Here is a 19,106-nt window from a genome sequence, read left to right as displayed (position 1 = left end):
AAAGCAATGTTTTTGTGGAGTATTATCAATTCTGGTTTTTGCTCTTAAAAACCTCAACAACAAAACCCCCACTGACTACTGCTGTTTATTATTGTGTTTTCAAGGCCAATTGAGAAGGACCGAGTTGAAGTGCGTAGGTTGCACCTACACTGCAGCCCTGGGACCCTAAGGACCAAGTGGGTCTCTGCTGTCCCACTTGTGGAGAACTCAACCAACGTGGCAGAGCCCCACAACCTGCAATGGACTGTGAGGAAGAGAAAAAAGGCAAAGACCCTGGGACACAAGTGTTGTTTCCACTTTTTTTTTTTTTTCTTGAGTGGAGGGTTGTGTGCATCAAGGGCAGGGTAAAGGTCTCAACCCTGGTGCCTGTGCACCTTCCAAGGGGATGGGCAGAGTTGACCCGTCCAGATCCACACACTAGAACAGAGCAGAGTGCCTGCGTAGGGTGGTGAGATGAGCAGTGCCAAGCTTGGAGCAAAACTCATCAGAGCCGGTGGGAACATTTCCACTGATTTCAAGGACTTTGTATTATGCTCTTGAACATCTGCAAATGAAAGATATTGTACTTGAGACAACCTATTTCTTAGGGACACGTTGCCCTGCTGCCCATCTGTTTTGTTGATCTCAGAGCATCACCAGCAAAACAGCAAAACCAACAGCAAAGTCCTTGTAGGTACCACACTGCTTCTCCTTTCAAGAGCTGAAATCTAATAATCCCCCTAACTCTCCTGTCCTTCAGTCATGCACACTGCATTCCCTTTAATATTGCTATGTCTCACTTCTCCTTTTCCTTCTTTTCTTTTTTTTTTTAAACAAAATTCCCAAGTGGAGGTATCAAGGTTTTCCTACAGCTCTATTTCACTTAAAAAAATAATTGGATCGTTATTTTCTATAAGGACCAAACTTCAGCAGTAAGTAATTTCTAGAGATGTCAAGTGGCTCAGCATAAAAGTTAATCTTGATCTATTGGTTTGTTAGGTGTGTTTACATCCAACCAGTTAGCTCTCCTTAAACAAGAGTGATTTAAAGCCCTTTCTGGAGAGCATGAAAATGATTCCCCCAGCACTTAGATCCTCAGGGCCGTAATCCAACAAAAGCAGGCTTATCTTTAAGCATATGAGTAGCCCTGCCAAAGTCAATGGGGCTCCAGATGTGTTTAAAGATAAACACATACTTAAGTGCCTTGCTGCATTGGAACTCGTTGACTGTTTTATTTCCATTTCATTTCAATAGTAGACCTGAAATTTTGTACATAGAAGCAGAGGATTCTTGCTGGATGGTACATTAGAATGTTATTTTCAGGGAGGTTGAGTAGGGAAATCCCAACATCATAGAAATATTTTTTGAATTATTCAGATGGTTTATTTCAGCTGTTATGAGTCTATATCTTTTGACTTGTTTTGCTTGGGGCTTCAGGGCAGAAGCACTGCAAACACGGAATTGAGCCACAAAGTTCTGCAAGGCTCCACTCCAGTGCCACAAGTTCAATGTCCCACATTAGGAAAGTTGCTTCACCTGCTCAAGCTTCATCTCACCTCTGCAAAAATGAAGACTATTAACATTTCCTTTATTTCACTTCAGTTGCCTCATAAATGCTTGGACAAGGACTTGATAATAGAAAATGCTGAAAGCTGCTTCTATTGAAAAAATAACACTGGGGGGAAAAAAAAATTGATTGCAAACCTGCTTGGGAAAAAAAAAAAAAAAATTCTTTGAGTTTTCCACACGCTCTAGCAATCAAATTGATCAAACAGCAATTTTATGCAACTGTTTCTTAGCATTTCAGAGAGTGAGCTCTGCTATTCTGGATGACTGAGCCCCAGGTGAAAGTGCAGCAGCAAAATCATCCCCGTGAACTAAACCAAGGAAGCTGAGCTTCATTGCCCAGTGCATTGCAAGGGGTGACCATCTCTACGGCCTTTTCTGTGAAATGCATTTGGGTTGGCTTTGTTTGGGCTCTCCATCTGCTTGAAGGACTCCTTTGGCAGGGTCTGTGCTGCCTGCCCTGCTGCAGGCAGGCTTTCAGAGCACAGCAGAAGAGTCAGCGCCCAGCCAGAGGAGGCAGCAGGATGGAAGGCAGTCAGGGAGGCGCACTGTGTCTCCAGATTCTCCTGAGATTCCTCCTGGAGGGAGAGACAGCCTTTGGGCTCATCTATATTTCAACTGCCTCGGTGGTGCAGCTTATGCGGAGTGGTGGCTGGTGGTCAGACACAGCAGCGCTGCTCTGGATTCTCCTGCAGCTCCCACCACCCCTGAGCAGGGAGCTCAGCACCCAGTGTGCCCTGCTCCTGGCAGGGCCAGAGCTGCATGGAAACATCCTGCTGCACAAGCTGTGAGCGTGGAAAGGGCTGCAAGGCAAGCAGCCTTTCATTGCCGTCGGATTGCGGGCAACCGGAGGGATCCCTTTTAAAAGGAAGGGGATGGGAGGGAGGCACTCAAAGAGTGGGAACATAATGAAATGAAAAGAAATCCAGATGTGGTGTTCATGTGCCTGAAAGGACTGTTGCCTGGGCCTTCCCACGCAGTGCAACAATTGCCACTCCATCTGCTAAGGAAGCAGCTATTCACAGGGAGCAGTCTTCCCACGACACAGCGCAGGGCTGCCCGTGACATCCAGGTTTGCAGCGTAACTCAACAGCCACCTGCCAATGGGGCACTATCAACAAACTTGGGCGAGTGGGTGACGTCCTCCAGCCCAGCTGAACAGACTTTGCAGGAACAGATGTGACAACATGGCCCCATGTGCCACACAGCATCTCCCCAACACATCTCGTGTCCTGAGGTGACAGAGGCGTGGACTGGTAAGGGCACAGAGAGATAACTGGCTCTTTGTGAATGTCCACTGACCTGTGCTGCTTAATTCAAGGCTAGGCACTGGCCCTTGTTTGGCAGGAGAAGGACTGTGTGGTTACTCCAGACTGAGGTTCTACAACTTTTTTTTTTTTTTTTTTTTTCCCCCAGCTGACATTTAGCTCCTCTCAGTAGCTCAGCTTTCCATTTCCCCTTTGCCACGTCTGTTCTGCCAGGAAACTTGCTGGCTGCTTTATTGCCTTGAATGTCCAGCTCTTCTGCTATTCTTTTCACATCTGTACTGCCATTTGTCCTTTTCCTTCTGAATCAGAGCACCGCTCCAAACAACCCTGTGAAGTACAGTCTATTATCCCTTTTCTCCACAAAGTGGTTTTGATTTTTCATATGTAATGCACTATATAAAAATAAAAAACCTTGTCCTGTCTTAATAGCCTAATTCTTAAACAGTTATGGCCTCATTCTCCTTCAAAGTACATAATTCCCATTGACAGCAGTGGGAACACTGCCAACACAATGGTGAATTAGTTCCCATGAAAAAAAGATGCAGACACCAAAAGGTCCAATTCTGCTCTTCATTAGGAGGAAATGAAGGTAGAGCAGACAAAAAAAGATAAAACCAAGACACAGAATTGCACAAAACAGCTCCACACTAACCAGGCTGCTAACTGGGAAGTCATGGGAACTGACCCTAATACAGCAGCAGTGGGAGTCAAGAGCAATTTAATAACATCAGTAGCACCTCATCCCTGTGGAAAAGCTTGGAATCAGTCAGAGCTGTGCCTTCTCCAAACTGGGAAAGGTTGGTACAGCTGGACCCTTACCTGGCACGTGGGGATCTGAGTAAGTGTTTCAAGAACATTTTAAAATCCTGCCCAATGTTTGTTTGTCCTTCACAGCCAGACATCACAAGGATGCTGTCTGTGCCACATTAAAGGGCAGGAGTGGGTGGCGTCATTTCCACACCTGAGAACTCAGCAGCGGGGGCTCGGCATTTATTCACCTTCCCTGCTGTTTAACACCTCTGTTTTCTGAATATTTTTTCTTCTCTTTCTAGATGGTCTTGTGGTTGGAGCACTTCCCTGAGGATCTCACTCCATTTGTCTGGCAGAACTGGGAAAGCATAGCATTCTCTGGGCTTCTTTTTTTTTTTTTTTTATCCTCTATACAATAAAGTAAAACAAAACAAAAAATAATTTCTTCCATCTATAAAAACAAAAGAAATCATATGTCTTCTCTTATCTAATTAGTCTGGTTTTTAAAAACTTAAAGAATACTCAGATTTTTTGGCATGGCATCTAATCCATCAAGAGCACAAACAGATACAGGGATTCCTGATGTTTTTTTAATGTAACATCATTTTTCTTGTGCTATTTAATGGTACAAACATCCTAGAATAAATAAATAAATAAATACCCAAAGACAATCAATATACTAGTAAGACCCAAGCCTTTAGAAACTTATTATTTGAGATTTATATCTCTCTGTTATTTAAATGAATAAGCAAAACTATAACTACACCTAAACTCCTTTACATTCCTAAACAGGAAACTATGGGAGTTTGGTAAAAATTGCCATACTTCTGACCCAAGTGTTTCTGCCTGACAATGAAACTGCTATGTGCCCACTACTGCTCCTTTCACACAAAAGTGAGCCTTGGAACTCAGGCAGCAAGATCTGGACTCCAGGGTGTCTTAAAATCATAGAATTCTTAATGGTCTTTACAGCCTTCAGCCACCAACCCAGCACCAGCACAATGTTCATCATTAAACCATGCCCTCAAGTGCCACATCCACATTTTTGTGAACACTTCCAGAGGTGGTGGAATCATCTTACCTAGATTAATTCCTTCTAGGAATTGGAAAATACAACAAATTATCCTTCTTGTGCACCCAGAGGGGGGAATGCAAGTTCTGCCAGAGATACCCAAGGAGTTTGGTTTCCAAATTTTGCATATCCCTTTGTCAAAGGAATCTGTGGGAGTGCACCAGAGGAAAAGATCTCATTATTGCTCTTCTCTTCCTTGTCCTTGCCTGTGCTTTGCAGAAACTCAAAGCACATCAAACTTCCATAAGCTTGGCTTTACTGAACCTCACTTCTGGGCTGTCCTCCACACCTAGGATTAATGTAAACTGCTATCCCAAATGTACCACTCTAGCTTTGTCCTACCCAATGCCACCAGTCTTTCAGATACCTTGCAGAGTATCCTGCTCCTGGTACTTCAAGGAAGAACAAACTAAATCCCAAACTGATGCACTCCTGCATCACTCCCCAGCGTCAGCAGTGCCCAGCCCTGGGTGTAAGATTCAATCAGGCTGATCATTGTTTCCAGCCTTGTGTAATGAGTTAATCCTAACAATGTCCAACTCACTTTAAAATCAGGCCAAGGTATTTGCCTCGGTAACCTCCTGCAACAGCAGCTCCCACAGGTGATGAGACGTGTCTGGGCATTTATTTCTCATTCTAAATTTGCTGGTTTTAAATTTAACCTGATGCTTATTCTCACGTGGTAAAATCAAAAGAGACTCCAAGGTTCAGTGCTTGAGAATTTTGACTTCCACAGTCAGCTCCATCTTCATCTTCTCATCAAAATAATTCCAGTCTTTGCCATGCCTTGTGTATTAACCCCAGCAGCTCTGTAACTATTCTTTATTTGAATTTCTTGAACCGCTTTTTGACTCTACTATGTACCTCAAGAGAGAAGAGGATAAAAAGAATTACACAGATGTAATGTGTAATTGTGGCATAATCCTGCTATATGGCATAAACCAACGATGCTGATGGCTTTACGGCATTCTGCTCTATCTTTATACAATAAAACCAAATAGTGTCTTCTTCTTCTTCTTCTTTTTTTTTTTTTTTTTTTTTTTTTTTAATCTGCTGCCACAGATTAAGATAAATCAGACACTGATGGCTTCTGGTAAAGGTTCTTTTCCCTCAGAGATTGCAGGAAATTTGGGGCTTTTCAGATTATTCGAGCTATACAGTTAATCACTGATTATTTACATTACTTTTCATTTAGCCACACTGAGACAGACAGAGCTGTCTCCCATCATGCTTCTCACCCTCCCAACATGTTTAAATCCATCAGGTATGGTATTCACCATAAAGTGAACTCATCCCATGACCCACAATCTCCAATGAGTTTTAACAAACCAAAGTGCACTGATTTTTTGCCTATCTTTTCCATCATTTCCCATGACAAAATATTAGGAACTGTACTGAATCATTATATTCAGGAGTCCCTCTGAAATACTGAATATCTTTTGGGTAACAAAATCCTGCCAGCATTCAAGCTACATATTCAGTCCAAAAATTTCCTGTGAATGTGCTTGTGTTTCCCTTTATGTTATGGGCAAACCTTCAAGACCCATAGTTCAATAATTTTCTGTTTAGGCTCTTATTTGTTGGATGTAGCCAAAAATCCAGGTAGACAAACCTTTCCAGAGAGATCTGATTTTGTTTGTGGTTTGTACTTGTGATTGCTGCGGACATTTTCCATTTCCATATGGGGAATGAAGTAATCACACAATAATAGAGTGAAAACAGCAATTAAAAAAAAGCAAACTTAAACCATTTCAGGAAGATTTTAACCATGCCTACTGGATGTCTTCTGGGAGAGCCTTAGGATGCTGTCAGAGTTTATCTCACCCTAGAGTGAAGGGACAGTTTCCAGTCTCTCACATCATTCCAACGTGACTCTCCTCTGCAGCCTTCCCAGGATCCTTGGGACCATGCTCATGAATTTTTGAGACACTCTTTATGTTCAATCTGATCTGACTTAAGCTTTCAAAAACAAAAAACTAAATGGTTTTAACCCAAAATTTGACTTTTTAAAAATTATTTTTTATTTTTATTTGAGGCAAAGGTCTTCAGTGTTAAAACTCCAAGTACTGGAAAGAGAACAGTTCACATCTACTACTCTGGACACGTCACCTTTGCAAACGTTTCCTCTTGTTTAAACCTTCAAGCTTGCTTTTATGTACTCGGTGAAAAAATGGGATTGTGAGAGTTTTAGCACCAATAGTAAAGGCTCATGGTCTAACAGCTTTTGAGGTGGTAAATACCCATGAGTGCTCGAGGCAAGCTGGTAACACTCCCTCCCCTCTCAGGAGAGGGTGAAATGAAGGCAGAAGGAGTTTGAGTGCTCAGGTACTGGTGGTTACAGAGGGGGTCAGTGACATGGGTGAGGCTGAAACCAAAGGCTCTCAATCATCTCTCAGAGAACAAACAGTATTTCCTCTTAAATCACAGTTTTCCCTCATGGAAAGAATCCTGTCTCATCCTGTTCAGATGGCTTGCATATGCCCTGGGCACAATACAGGCAATAAAGCTTGGTAATAAGCTACAGTCCAGATTGATAACTGTAAGGAGCATCTCACAATGACCACAACACGATTAGTCATGATACATGTGTGATACCCATGCTCATTATTACTGGCCTCCAGAACAGCACTGCTGAGTCCTGCCAATGTGCCCAGTTCAGTATCTGGAAGAGACAATACTGCAATTACTGCCAAAGTATGCAGGAAAATTTAGAAGCAGTTAGTCCAGGATTCTGCACCAGGCTGGCAATCAGGAGCACAGCAAAGCTTAGGAAGGTAGCAGCTACAAGGACTGACTTAGATTATCTGGGTCTGATGCTTTATTTTAAACAGATCTCTGGGTGTGCCCATTTATTTTAAACAGCTGTCTTGCAGAACAGAAGGAATACATGGGGCACTGGTATGAAGAATATAACACCTGCACAGGAGCTGATGAAGCCTATTTGGAAACAGCTACATCCCAATTCCATCCCAATATCTGATGTTGTTGCCCACTTGTAAGTCAGAGAGAAATTTTCTTTTTCTTGCTGTTGTACCCATTAGATTTCTTGTGAGCCTGTGATGTTTAATTTCACATAAAATACAAGTACTTCTTTCATGTCATGGCCCAGGGATCCACATGCCACTGAAACACACAAATGTACCTGAGCATCAGTCCTTGGAAAGTCTGGGAAAGTGGAATTGGAGATGTTTCTATCCATGCAGACTACCACAAACATGTCAGCCTTACCTTCCACTTCACACAGAGACCTGAACTGAGTCAAAGACTTCAACCATTTCCTTCAAAGGAAGTTTCCAGATAGAAACACGTTGCTGTTCTTCAAGGATACTGCTCCCCTGTCTGGGAAGAGTCCATTTTCCAGGCTCACTTGCAGGAGATGAAGGCAATTCACACTGGAACAAATTGCTATCTGCAGCAGAGAGCACAGCATATGCTTCATAAATGTCCCCTAAATACACAGTAGCATGTACATTTTGAAATTTCCAGAGTTCATCTTCTGTTGTAAGGAAATTTTCCTCACTAGCAGTGAGTAACAGCAAGAGCAAAAGTTGTTAATTACGCTGTGCACTTTGTTTTGAGAAGGTGCTCAATGTTCCTGTTGGTCAACACATCACTGAGACTCGTGGGAAGGAAGAACTTTCTGGTGAACCTGATGATCTTCCTCTTCTGCACTCAGTGCCACTCACACTGGACAGAAACACCCTGTCCAAGAGAAATGTGCACACAATAATGAGGTTTTTCTTGTCTCCTCATAGCGATTCCTTGACATTACCACATGTATCATTAAGAGTAACCACCATACTCTGTGTTAATTGGAAATATCCAGGAAGATGTTCAGCCCCAAGGTACCAGTTCACATCCCCTCTGTGAAACAAGTATCCAAAAAAGGCCTAGCAGCTCCCTGCCAAAAGCATCTGTAAATTCAAAAGCAAATAATCTGAACCAAAATAATCAGGAAAATAATGGAATAAAAATCTGCTTAGGGCTATTAAACCCTGAGATAAATCTTGGAGTCAGATCTCTGAACCATGCTTTTTAGCTTGAAACTTTCACCAACAAAGAAGAGCATAAGGATATACATATACAAATATAATGTGCATCTCTACTGTACATGAAATAGAGATAAAAATAATATAAATAGTGGCAGTCAACGAGAAACAGGTTTTTCAGTTTTCTACATGCTAATGCAAGCTAATAAAACTGTATTTGAAAAGCAGCAAGGTCCACACAGCCAGGTCCAGCCAGGGAGTACCTGTGTAGTGTGCTAAGGCATTTTAAGCATTATTTTAAGGGAAAAAAGTGATCTTTAATCTGCTTATCCAGTGACACATGAGTGTGGGTGTGAGAGTGCTGAAGCTACAGACATTCCTGAAGTTATGGCAGTAAGAGAGGGACACATTATGTCCTGAAAGAACATAACATTCAAGAATGATTTAAGCACATTGTGGGAGAAAAAATGAATGAGAATGGGTGAAAGGAAATTTAGTGACTGCTGGGCTAAAGAAAATGTCACTTTTGTAAATGGCAAAATTCTGATTTTTCCCAGTGCTCTTCTGGATGTTGCTATTTGTTGCAGATGAGCGGGCCTCAATTAAAGTAACTGAGTAGTGTTTGGACAGGCTTGTCTGCTCACTACAAGTTTCCTGCAGGATTAGACTCATTATTTGAATTTCTAGGTCTTCAACAGTGCTATGTTCATAACGTGTGAAAGCAAATTTAACTGGTTCAGTTGGGAATATCTTCTTTATACCACTGAGTTCTATGGACAAAAAGATCCTTGAAATGTATTTATCATAATATGGCACAAGTAGAACAAAATTCCCCTGGTCTTTACTCAGCTTTGGATCAGGGGCTTGTCGGAAAAAAAAAAAAAAACAAACACCAAACCCACCAGATTATTACACAAACATAATATTTAATCTCCAGATATTCTGCTTCAAACAGTGTAATTAAGTTCAATAACTCCATGTTTATTATTATGGCCTATGCATAGAGATTAGCATAAAGAAAACTATGGAGGGAAATGTCATACATACACCCACACACCTATGCAAATATAATCATAATTGCCTCTGTATTTCACAGTAAACCTTTCATGGGAATCACTATGCCTATTCTGTCTAAAATAAAATCTGTTTGGTAAAAGTGTTTGTAGCAGAACATTGTTTTGTTAAGCATTAAACAGACACATCCAGCTGGGGCTGTTGGTGGTGCCTTGCCTGAGCACACACACACACGTGTATGTTTATCTGTATCACACGACAAAGCTGGCCTGCTAAGCCCAGCCTGTACTTCAGCTCCATGAAACATTTCCCTAATCAGCATCCACTTGTTGCATCTGCCTTTGAAAGACCGAATCGCTCGGAAATGTGCTGTTTCCTGAGCATCCTGTCACCCAACAGGCTGCTGAACAACACTGCAAATCCGTGGAGGAAACAAACCTCTCATCCCATCCTCTCTCTATAGCTGCACGAAGCCTTGCACAGTGGGGCTGTGGTTTATTTTGGGTAGGACTGCCATACCAGTAGGAACTAATAGCAGCAGAGCACCACAGATCACTCAGATGTGTTGGCTGTAAGGAAAAATGAAACCTGGTCCATAAGGAGGATGTTCCATGTCTGGTTGTGCGTATAAATATAGTTGAAATGAGAGGGTTTGATAAAGATCTTAGGTACACCTCACCAATCTCTGTCCAACTTTTCAGACAATGGCAATATAAATAAATGATGCTGTGAAAATGACAAAGATTTGAGATTTCCACTAGAGACAGCTCATTGAAATGTACCTATGAACTGCCATCTTATTTTCCTTTCCTTTCCTTTCCTTTCCTTTCCTTTCCTTTCCTTTCCTTTCCTTTCCTTTCCTTTCCTTTCCTTTCCTTTCCTTTCCTTTCCTTTCCTTTCCTTCCTTTCCTTTCCTTTCCTTTCCTTTCCTTTCCTTTCCTTCCTTTCCTTCCTTTCCTTTCCTTCCTTTCCTTTCCTTTTCCTTTCCTTTCCTTTCCGTTCCTTTCCTTTCCTTTCCTTTCCTTTCCTTTCCTTTCCTTTCCTTTCCTTTCCTTTCCCCCGTTCTCTACACGCCCCCAGCCCGTTGTTTTTTTTTGCCTGCCATGAATGTCCTGTTCATGGCGATCAGTCGCCAGCGCTGGATCCTTCGCTCCGTTACACCACCCTGGACACAGCCTGGCTCCCAGGGGATGAGGGTGGCCGGTTGTTCCACCAGCAGAGGCAGGATGAGGCCCATGGAGCTGAGCAATCCTGGCAAGGGTGCCGTGCTCTGCTCGTCTGGCATCATCTGCAGCAAGACGCACCGCCTGCTTCAGGTGGGTGGAATTCCCAGGCAGTGGCCCGGGCAGGCAGAGGACGAGGCAGGGAACGGGCAGCCTGGTGGATACACCGCCATTTGTGCGAAAAATTCTCAGGGAAAATTCTTTCTCTCCCTCTCAGGCCCCTAAACTCTTTGTGAATGGGGCCAGTGCAACATGTGGCCTTTCACCTCGCCCAAGAACCACTGCCAGACAGCCACACTCAGAGAATTGTTTGTTAATAGTCCAATTAGATAATTGCCATCTTTCACTCCTTTTGCTCTACATTTCCCATAAAGGAATGAATAAGGAGAGAAGCATGAAGAGGGCTTCTGCCCTGCAAGGTGACAAGAAGGACTGGAGCATGCTCTTTGCACAAGGCCATTTGCTTGAATTGAATCATTGTAGCCTAATCAATGGTCTTATTGGATTACTGGCTGTTGCGGTTCTCAAAGATATTGTAGCAGAGACAATGAAATAGCTAGAGTAAAACTTTTTTTTTTTTTTCCTCCTTTAGTGGATCACGCAGTTGAGATTTTTCACGGGCTATCTCTCTCTCTCTCTCTCCCTCCCTCCCTCCTTCCCTCCCTCCCTCCCTCTCTCTCTCTCCCTCTTTCTCCCCCTCTCTCTTTCTCCCCCCTCCTGGATCCACTGCACACAAAGCTGGCTTTTTTTTTTTTTTTTTTTTTTTTTTTTTTTTTTTTTTTCAATGAGCAGGCTCTGCGAATAGGTTCAGTGTTTGCGAAGGTGCAGAATTAGCAGACACACATGCATGCACACATACACACACACACAGAGGGAGAAGCACAAAAAGCAAGTATCGGGACTGAAATAAGGAGAGGTAGGAGTTTAAGATGGCTGTCTGTGGGGAGATGTGTTAACGAGGATTTCTGCTGGCCAAGATAACCCGCTTCCTTGGAGAGATCTGCTTGAAGGAAGAACTTTTTGTGTGTGTGCGTTCTGGGGATCTGTTTGTTTGTTTAGAATTCAGGGGGCTTTTTTTCTTTTTTTTTTTTTTTGCTTTTTCTTCACCACCCCCCCTGCAACTGCATTTTTTTTTTTCAGCCTCTCCTAGCAGCTTTATTCAGATTTATTTGGCGTGCTTTGGAGAAAGCCACTATATAATCGGGAGGTCAAAGGCAGACTGAAGAAAGTTAATAATGGCTGCTAATGGTGCTAACAATTCAGGGTGAATCTTGTCAAAAGTTTTGGGTTTTTTTTCCCCTCTTCCCCACCCTTTTTTTCCCCTCTCCTTTTTTTTTTTTTTTTTTTTTTTTTTTTTTTTTTTTTTTTTTTTTTTTTTTTTCTGGAAGTCTCAGTCTTTTGATTGTGTGTTTCCTGAAAGCAAGACCAATCATTTCAGTTTATTCACTGGCTAAACTCTACTTGATTGGGGACAAGCACACAAACCATCCATTACGATCTGATATATTATCCAAACAATTTAGTGTATTCATGAGGTAACCTAAATGTGGAGGCTGCAAAATTACCCGTAATCAATTGAAACAGCGAGTGCGCGTCCCTCTGTGTGTCTAACAACTACATGTCTCTGTAATAAGGCAGACATTAAATCATTTTAGAGTTGTACTGTTGAGTACCTGATCACTGGGCGCTCTGGGAAGCTGGACAGTCACATTAGGACGCTGGGACTGAGGAAGCCGCTGCTTTTCCAGTGGGATAAAACCCGATCTTCCTTACTCAAGGTGCTTTACGGTTCCCCACCGATCTCACCCTAAGTCGTGCAATATCCAGCATAGACTTCGTCTTCTTCTTCTTCTACTCTTCTATAATATTTTTTGTTATCGTTGTTGGCGCATTTTTTTTTTCCTTTTTGGTTTTTTTGGTTTTTATTGCACTACATGTTTGGGAAACAAGACAAAATGGACGTTAGATGCAGTTCAGAGACTGAAGCTAACCGGGTCTCGAAGAACGGACATAAAGAGGGCAAGGAAAGCAAAGGGTCTGAAGGAAATATTTCTACTTCTTTTTTGAAGGATCAGCAAGGGACTTTTTCTGCCTCTGCAGCTACGGAAGGTTGTAATAAAAGTAAATCTAGTTCGGCTGATCCGGACTATTGCAGGAGGATCCTAGTTAGAGGTATGAGTTTGAGGTGTTTGGCGAGGGTGGGGGAAGGTGAGCTGCGCTCACGCCGGGGAGATGGGTTTATTTTGTCGCTTTGCCTCGGGTCTGGCCCTGGGTTGAAAGCCCTTCCTACGGCTCCGGGGGAGAGACCCCGCTGCCCGGCCGGGCTTTGCCCCGGACCCCGCTCCCTCCGGCTTTATCCCGGGGAATTTCCGCCGGCGTCTCGGAGAAAAGTTAAGCCGCGGCGGTTCCCCCCGGCGCTGCCCCGGAACGGAGCAGCCCCGTTTATTGTTGTTTTGTTCTGTTTTTCTCTCCTGCTTCGCAGCTTTCCCGGGGTGCCCGTGCCCGCGGGGAGCCCTCCGGGCGCCGCGTTGCCTCGGGGGGCCGCGGCTCTGCCCCGCGGGCCGGGCGCGCTCCTTCCGCGCCCGCGCATCCCTCCCGCAGCCGGCCGCGTACCACGGCGTGGGGCTGCGGGCGGAAAGGCCCTCTCGGAGGGCAGAGGTTCCCCCTGTTCCCCCCTTTCCCCGTGCCCGGCAGCCCAGAGGAAAGGGCTGTTTTGAAATAACCACCAGCCTGAAAATGAACGGGAGGAATGACGAAGGGCTTTTTAATTATTACTTTTTAATAGTTATACGTTTAATTTCCCTCAATCTTCGTCCCTTCTCCAAGCTAAAACGGCTAAATCATCTCGTTCGTACTCCCTCCAAAACAAAAAAAAATTACCTGAAGAAATTTCAGTTTCATTAAGGTGCGTTTTGGAGGAGGAGGGAGGAATCGGAACAAAATATGTGGGAAGCAGGCCTTGAAAGCCAGAATTAATCCTTGCGCCACTGGTTGACCCAGAGAAGGGTCAGATTAAAATGATGTGATTGTCTCTGATTTAAAACGTACCGAGGAGGTAAAATTATGGCACGTAAAGTTGGGAAGGCTTTAAGGTAACCTGAATCTGGCTCTAGTTTGACAGTCGTGTTAATGAGATTTGTCCCGCTTTCCTTCAGTCGGGGCTACCAGAAAAGTGAGGTTTCTGCGGGCTGGTTGGTGCCTTGGTTTCTATCTCCCTCCGCCCCCCCCCCCCCCCCCCCCCCGCACTTCTTTTTAATTTTTTTTTTTTCCCTCCTGCTTCTCCTCGTTGCCAAAACCCCAAAGCGGCAGCGGTGCAGGGTGGGCTGGAGGTGTTCCCCACGTTCACGGTGGCAGGCAGCCAGGTCGGGGCAGTGCTGCCTCTGCCCGGAAAGCTCCTTCCTTTTTTTTTTTTTTTTTTTTTTTTTTTTTTTGTAAGCATGAGAAACTTGTTATCAAAAATAAAAATAAGAAGAAGGGCTTATATTTTGGGGGGTCGACGGGGTGTGTATGGTGGTTACCAGCAAGTCGTAACCCGGAGCTTAAGGGGAACAAAGAGTAGCCCTGCACTCCAGGCACAAAGCCTGGCCTGGAGGATCTCTCTCTCTCCACAGCCTCCCAGAGGGGCCGTGGGTGATGCCGCAGTGTCGTACTGTGAGTGCAACATATTCAAAGTAATTTTTAAATGGGCTGAGGGGATTAATTATAGAGCCCTGGGCCCCCACCGTCCCCTCCTTCCTTCTCTGTTGTGGGTTTTTTCCCTTCCTTGGGTGCAGTGGCCAGGTGCAGTGGCACAGTCGTAGTGATCCTGCTCCATCCCGACTCGTGTCTCGGTCTCGATGGCGCTGGGGACGGCTCTTTCCCTCGGAAAAATTAGAAAGTATAAAAAGCAGGGGGGGGAGCAGAGGAGGGTTTGCCTGGGTACGAAGCTGACTGCGCCTTTCTTTGCCAGATGCCAAAGGTTCAATCCGAGAGATTATTCTTCCTAAGGGGCTTGATCTGGACCGTCCCAAGCGCACCCGCACCTCCTTCACGGCCGAGCAGCTCTACCGCCTTGAGATGGAGTTTCAGCGCTGCCAGTACGTCGTGGGGAGGGAGCGCACCGAGCTCGCCCGCCAGCTCAATCTCTCCGAGACTCAGGTAGCGCCTGAAGGACGGGGAGCCCTGTCCTGCCCTGTCCTGCCCTGTCCTGTCCTGCCCTGCCCTGCTCCGCGGGACCCCTTTCCCGGCCCCGGCCCGGCCATCTCCGTGCCCTGCGGGCCGCAGGACGCGGCCCTGAGCGCATCCTGCGCGCCACAGCGCGGGCCCCGCGGGGCGAAGCAGCCCCCGAGGGGCCCACGAGGGTCCGGCCGGGGGGATGGAGCTGAGGGGTTCGTGGCTGAGGCGTCCCGGCGAGGGACACCCAGCTGTGTGCGTCCCTAACTGCGTGTGTCCCTAACTGCGTGTGTTCAGGGAAGGGGAGCCGCTGGCCAAGGGGTCCCTCGTGTCCCCGCACGCAGCCCCAGGGGGCGGCCCGAGGGCATCGGAGGGATTTTGGCCACCACGCCGAATTCGGGCCGGGCCGGGAGCGGCTCGCCCGGCTCGGGCCCGCGGGGATCCTCCCGTGCCCCGCCGAGGCTCGGTGTGCCCGGCTGCGCGGAGATTTCGCTGCTGCTGCTGCGGCCGGCGAGAAGCGAGGGGAGGCCGAGCCGCGGGCAGCCCGCAGCCAGCGGGATACAGGCGCTCAAACCCGCAGGGGGAGAAGGGCACCTGCCCCTGGGGCTGCCGCGTTACAGACGTTCGGCCTGAGCTTTCCAGAGTATGAGAGATCCGGGCATGGGGCTGAAATTTGGGCTGTATTCTGGGTCCTTGTATGTCCGAGGGGGAGAATCGCTCCTCCACCCTCCAGGGCAGAAAGGCCGGGGGCCGACAGGAGGCCTAAAACTGTGTAAGAGCGTGGGGAAGCGTCCAAAAAGTCCAAACTTCTCAAAGCCGGTTTCGTATTTCCAGAAACATCATGTAACAGTAAATTCCCCTGACACGTTAATTAGCTTATTTTCTTTCATTGCCGGATAGAAATGACAAGTTCAACAGCTCGTAGGTTACAGAACGTGCCATGGGTGGGTTTTGTTGTGTTTTGGTTTGGTTTTGGTTTTGTCCGTTGTTTTTTGAGTGACTTCCAGTATTCCTTTCTAAAGTTGAATATCATTTAAAATTATTTGGGGGCAGAGAGAGCGTGTCCAGTTTGGAATACGGGGAAAGGAGCTCATTGTTGCTCTTACCCCCAGGAAGGGCAGTCGGAGCAGGCAGCAGCTGCTGGGAACCGCGGAGCGCCCGGGGCTCCGGCTGGGCCGGCTTAGAATAAAGCGGTGAGGAAAAGGGCTGGCTCGGTCTCCCAGAGAATTCCCGGCCTGTAGTAAACTAGGACGAAGTGAGAGGTCTGGTTAAAGATGCAGAACGAAAGGCCCCGGGGTCACCCCGAAACCGGGAACGGGCAGAGGGCGCGGGGGTTTGCGTTCTGTGAGCGCGGCTTTGTGCGTTTTGGAACCGCTCCAGAGTGCCTGCGGGCCCTCCCCAGCCCCTCGGAGCCGCGCAGGGGTCCCGGGGCACCTGGCGGGGGGGGAAGAACCGCTCCTCCCGCCCCGCTGACCCTGCCTCTCTCCCCGGCCCGCAGGTCAAGGTCTGGTTCCAGAACCGGCGCACCAAGCAGAAGAAGGACCAGGGCAAGGACTCCGAGCTGCGGTCGGTGGTGTCCGAAACGGCCGCCACCTGCAGCGTCCTGCGGCTGCTGGAGCAAGGCCGGCTGCTCTCCCCGCCGGGGCTGCCCGGCCTCCTGCCGCCCTGCGCCACGGGCGCGCTGGGCTCGGCGCTGCGCGGGCCCGGCCTGGCGGCGGCGGGCAGCGGCAGCGCGGCGGCGGCCCCGGGCGGCGGCGGCTCCCCGCACCCCCCGGCCGCCAGCGGAGCGGCCGGGCCGCCCCCTCCCGCGGCTCTGCACGGGGCGGCGGCCGCGGGCCACGGGCTCTTCGGGCTGCCGGTGCCCGCGCTGCTGGGCTCGGTGGCCGGCCGCCTCTCCTCCGCGCCGCTGGCCGTGGCCGGCTCGCTGGCGGGAAACTTGCAGGAACTGTCGGCCCGCTACCTGAGCTCGTCCGCCTTCGAGCCCTACTCCCGGACCAACAATAAAGAGAGCGCTGAGAAAAAAGCACTGGATTGACTCTAAGTACCTTCCCCCTATTTATATTTATAGTCTCTATTTGTGGCGGTATTTATGGGACGGGCGGCGCCGCGGCCGCCGGCAGCCGCCCCCGCGCTCCTCGCCGCCCCCCAGGCCCCGGCGCGGCTCCCTCCGCGGGCCGGGCCGGAGCGGGGCCGGGCCGGAGCGGGGCGGGCCGGAGCGGGGCCCGGCGCCCGCGGGGCGAGGCGAGGCGGCGGCCGGGGCCGGGGCCGGGGCGCGGCGAGGGGCTGCGGGCGCCTCCCGGCGCGCTCCCCCTGCCCCGCGCTCCGTGCGTCCGTGCGGGAGGGGCGATCGCGCTGTTCGTTCGTTCGGGAAGGGGCGCGGAGGGTCCGCGGTCGGGGCCAGGGTCCCTTCGATCGGCTTTAGCCAATGCCGAGCGAGGGAGCGCGATTTCGGAGAGAGGAGGATGGAGCTGCCAGGTGATGCCCGTTTTGGGGTGTGTTTTTTGTTTGTTTTTTTTTTTTTTTGTGTATCCCAGACTCGGAGATTTCTAAGCACAAAGGTTTGGGGGCCACACCTGTGGCTCTCGTTTACCCCACACTCGCTGCACTACAGCCCCCGGTTACCGACCGAGCCCTTAACACCAGTCAGGAAATCCTACAGCAACTTTTCTTTTTCACGGTAAATCTTGAATGTGGGAAGGGCCGAAACGGACTGAACGTACAGTCACGAACAGGGGAGACAGAAATCAGTGGCTGCATAAATTTTTAATAAAATTGTCTCTTCCTTCGAGATAAGACAACGTCCCACCCTTCCCCCCCCCCCCCCTTTTTTTTTCCTTTTTTTTTTTTTTTTTTTTTGGAATTTCCACGGGCCAGTCCCGCAGAGCTTATCTGCAGAAACAAGTCTGCAGATAAATCACGGAACTATTTGTATCTAGATTTGTTGCAATCGTAATTTTAATTTTTATTGCTCTATTTGATTTTTCCAAATGATTTCGAAGTTCATCTAAACACAAAAAAACCCTGTAGCCTTCCTTCCTCCTAAAATAACCTTCTCTCATATCGCTCACACTTCATTTAAAACGAACGTAAAATATAATAAGCGTATCTTTTATTGTTATTTTTGTACTTTAAAATACATCTATGTAACAAACTTATTATTTTTTCCCGTATTTCTTATTGCTATTTTCTCCACAAACATATGTATTCCACCTTCTAGTATTCTGGATCGAATATTTTCTGTTCAATTTCGGTACTTGAATTTGCCACAAAAGGGATGCTGTGCTTAGGTAGTTCTTGGGGGAAAAAAAAATATTTACTTCGGTTTTAAGTTTCTTTTATTTCTTCGAACTTTTACACATGGCGTTTACAAACTGTATAAATATGTGCCACCAAACTGTAACCAAAAAAGAAAAAAAAAATTACAAAAAGTGGAATGGTTGCTGTAGAATATAGAATTAACTATAGACCAGAACTGGACAGAAGGAGCTGGATGGAAAGAAAATAGTAATTTTATTGTAAATTATTTACGTCTGAAGTTTCTAGGCAACTAGTCGAAAAAAATAATGAATGAATCGAGCGCTGAGCCCTTGCTACTAACTTTTGTTCTGAATGTTTTGGATATTTGGATGTTTTGTATTTATGTGGTGAGAGTGAAATATATTATATCTATATGATGACGGAATTAGGTGTATTTTCGTCTTATATTTGTAGCACCCAAATTGCCTTCATTTACACATGCACCGCAAACAAACAAACAAACAAACAAACAAAAGGCAACAAAACCCTATCCCTACACAACCTTCCCTATTTTTTTCTTTTATACTTTTTTGTTGTTGTTTTTTTTTTTAAATGAAATTTAATGTTTCATTTCGAGAGGGGGCTGTGAGGTCCATTTCCTAGAGGGTGATTTCCCTCCTGGGGCAGTTTGGGGCATTCCCAGTCCCGTGCTCGGCTCCAGCCCTCGTAGCTCTCCCTGGGCCCGCGGGCCCGATCCCGGCCCGGGGCCGTGTCCGTGCCGGTGCCGGTGCCCCGGGGGTGCCCAGCCTGCCAGCTGCCACCCCGTGCCCACCTCGGAACCTCTCCTGCCAGAGCC

The 19,106-nt window shown here is 47.1% G+C and overlaps 1 protein-coding gene across 1 annotated transcript; it reads left to right on the top strand.

The window, feature by feature from the left end:
- Positions 1-12,795: 12,795 nt before the first annotated feature.
- VAX1 (ventral anterior homeobox 1) lies at positions 12,796-17,048 on the top strand. Its single transcript, XM_040071627.1, has 3 exons — positions 12,796-13,033; positions 14,811-14,998; positions 16,512-17,048. The coding sequence occupies exons 1-3, from the start codon at positions 12,796-12,798 to the stop codon at positions 17,046-17,048; spliced, it is 963 nt and encodes a 320-aa protein (XP_039927561.1).
- Positions 17,049-19,106: the final 2,058 nt, after the last annotated feature.

The sequence above is a fragment of the Hirundo rustica genome, chromosome 8 (genome assembly GCF_015227805.2).
Source record: "Hirundo rustica isolate bHirRus1 chromosome 8, bHirRus1.pri.v3, whole genome shotgun sequence".
NCBI lineage: Eukaryota > Metazoa > Chordata > Aves > Passeriformes > Hirundinidae > Hirundo > Hirundo rustica.
The sequence above is the reverse complement of the archived record's forward strand: the minus strand, read 5'-3'. Positions and strand labels throughout refer to the sequence as shown.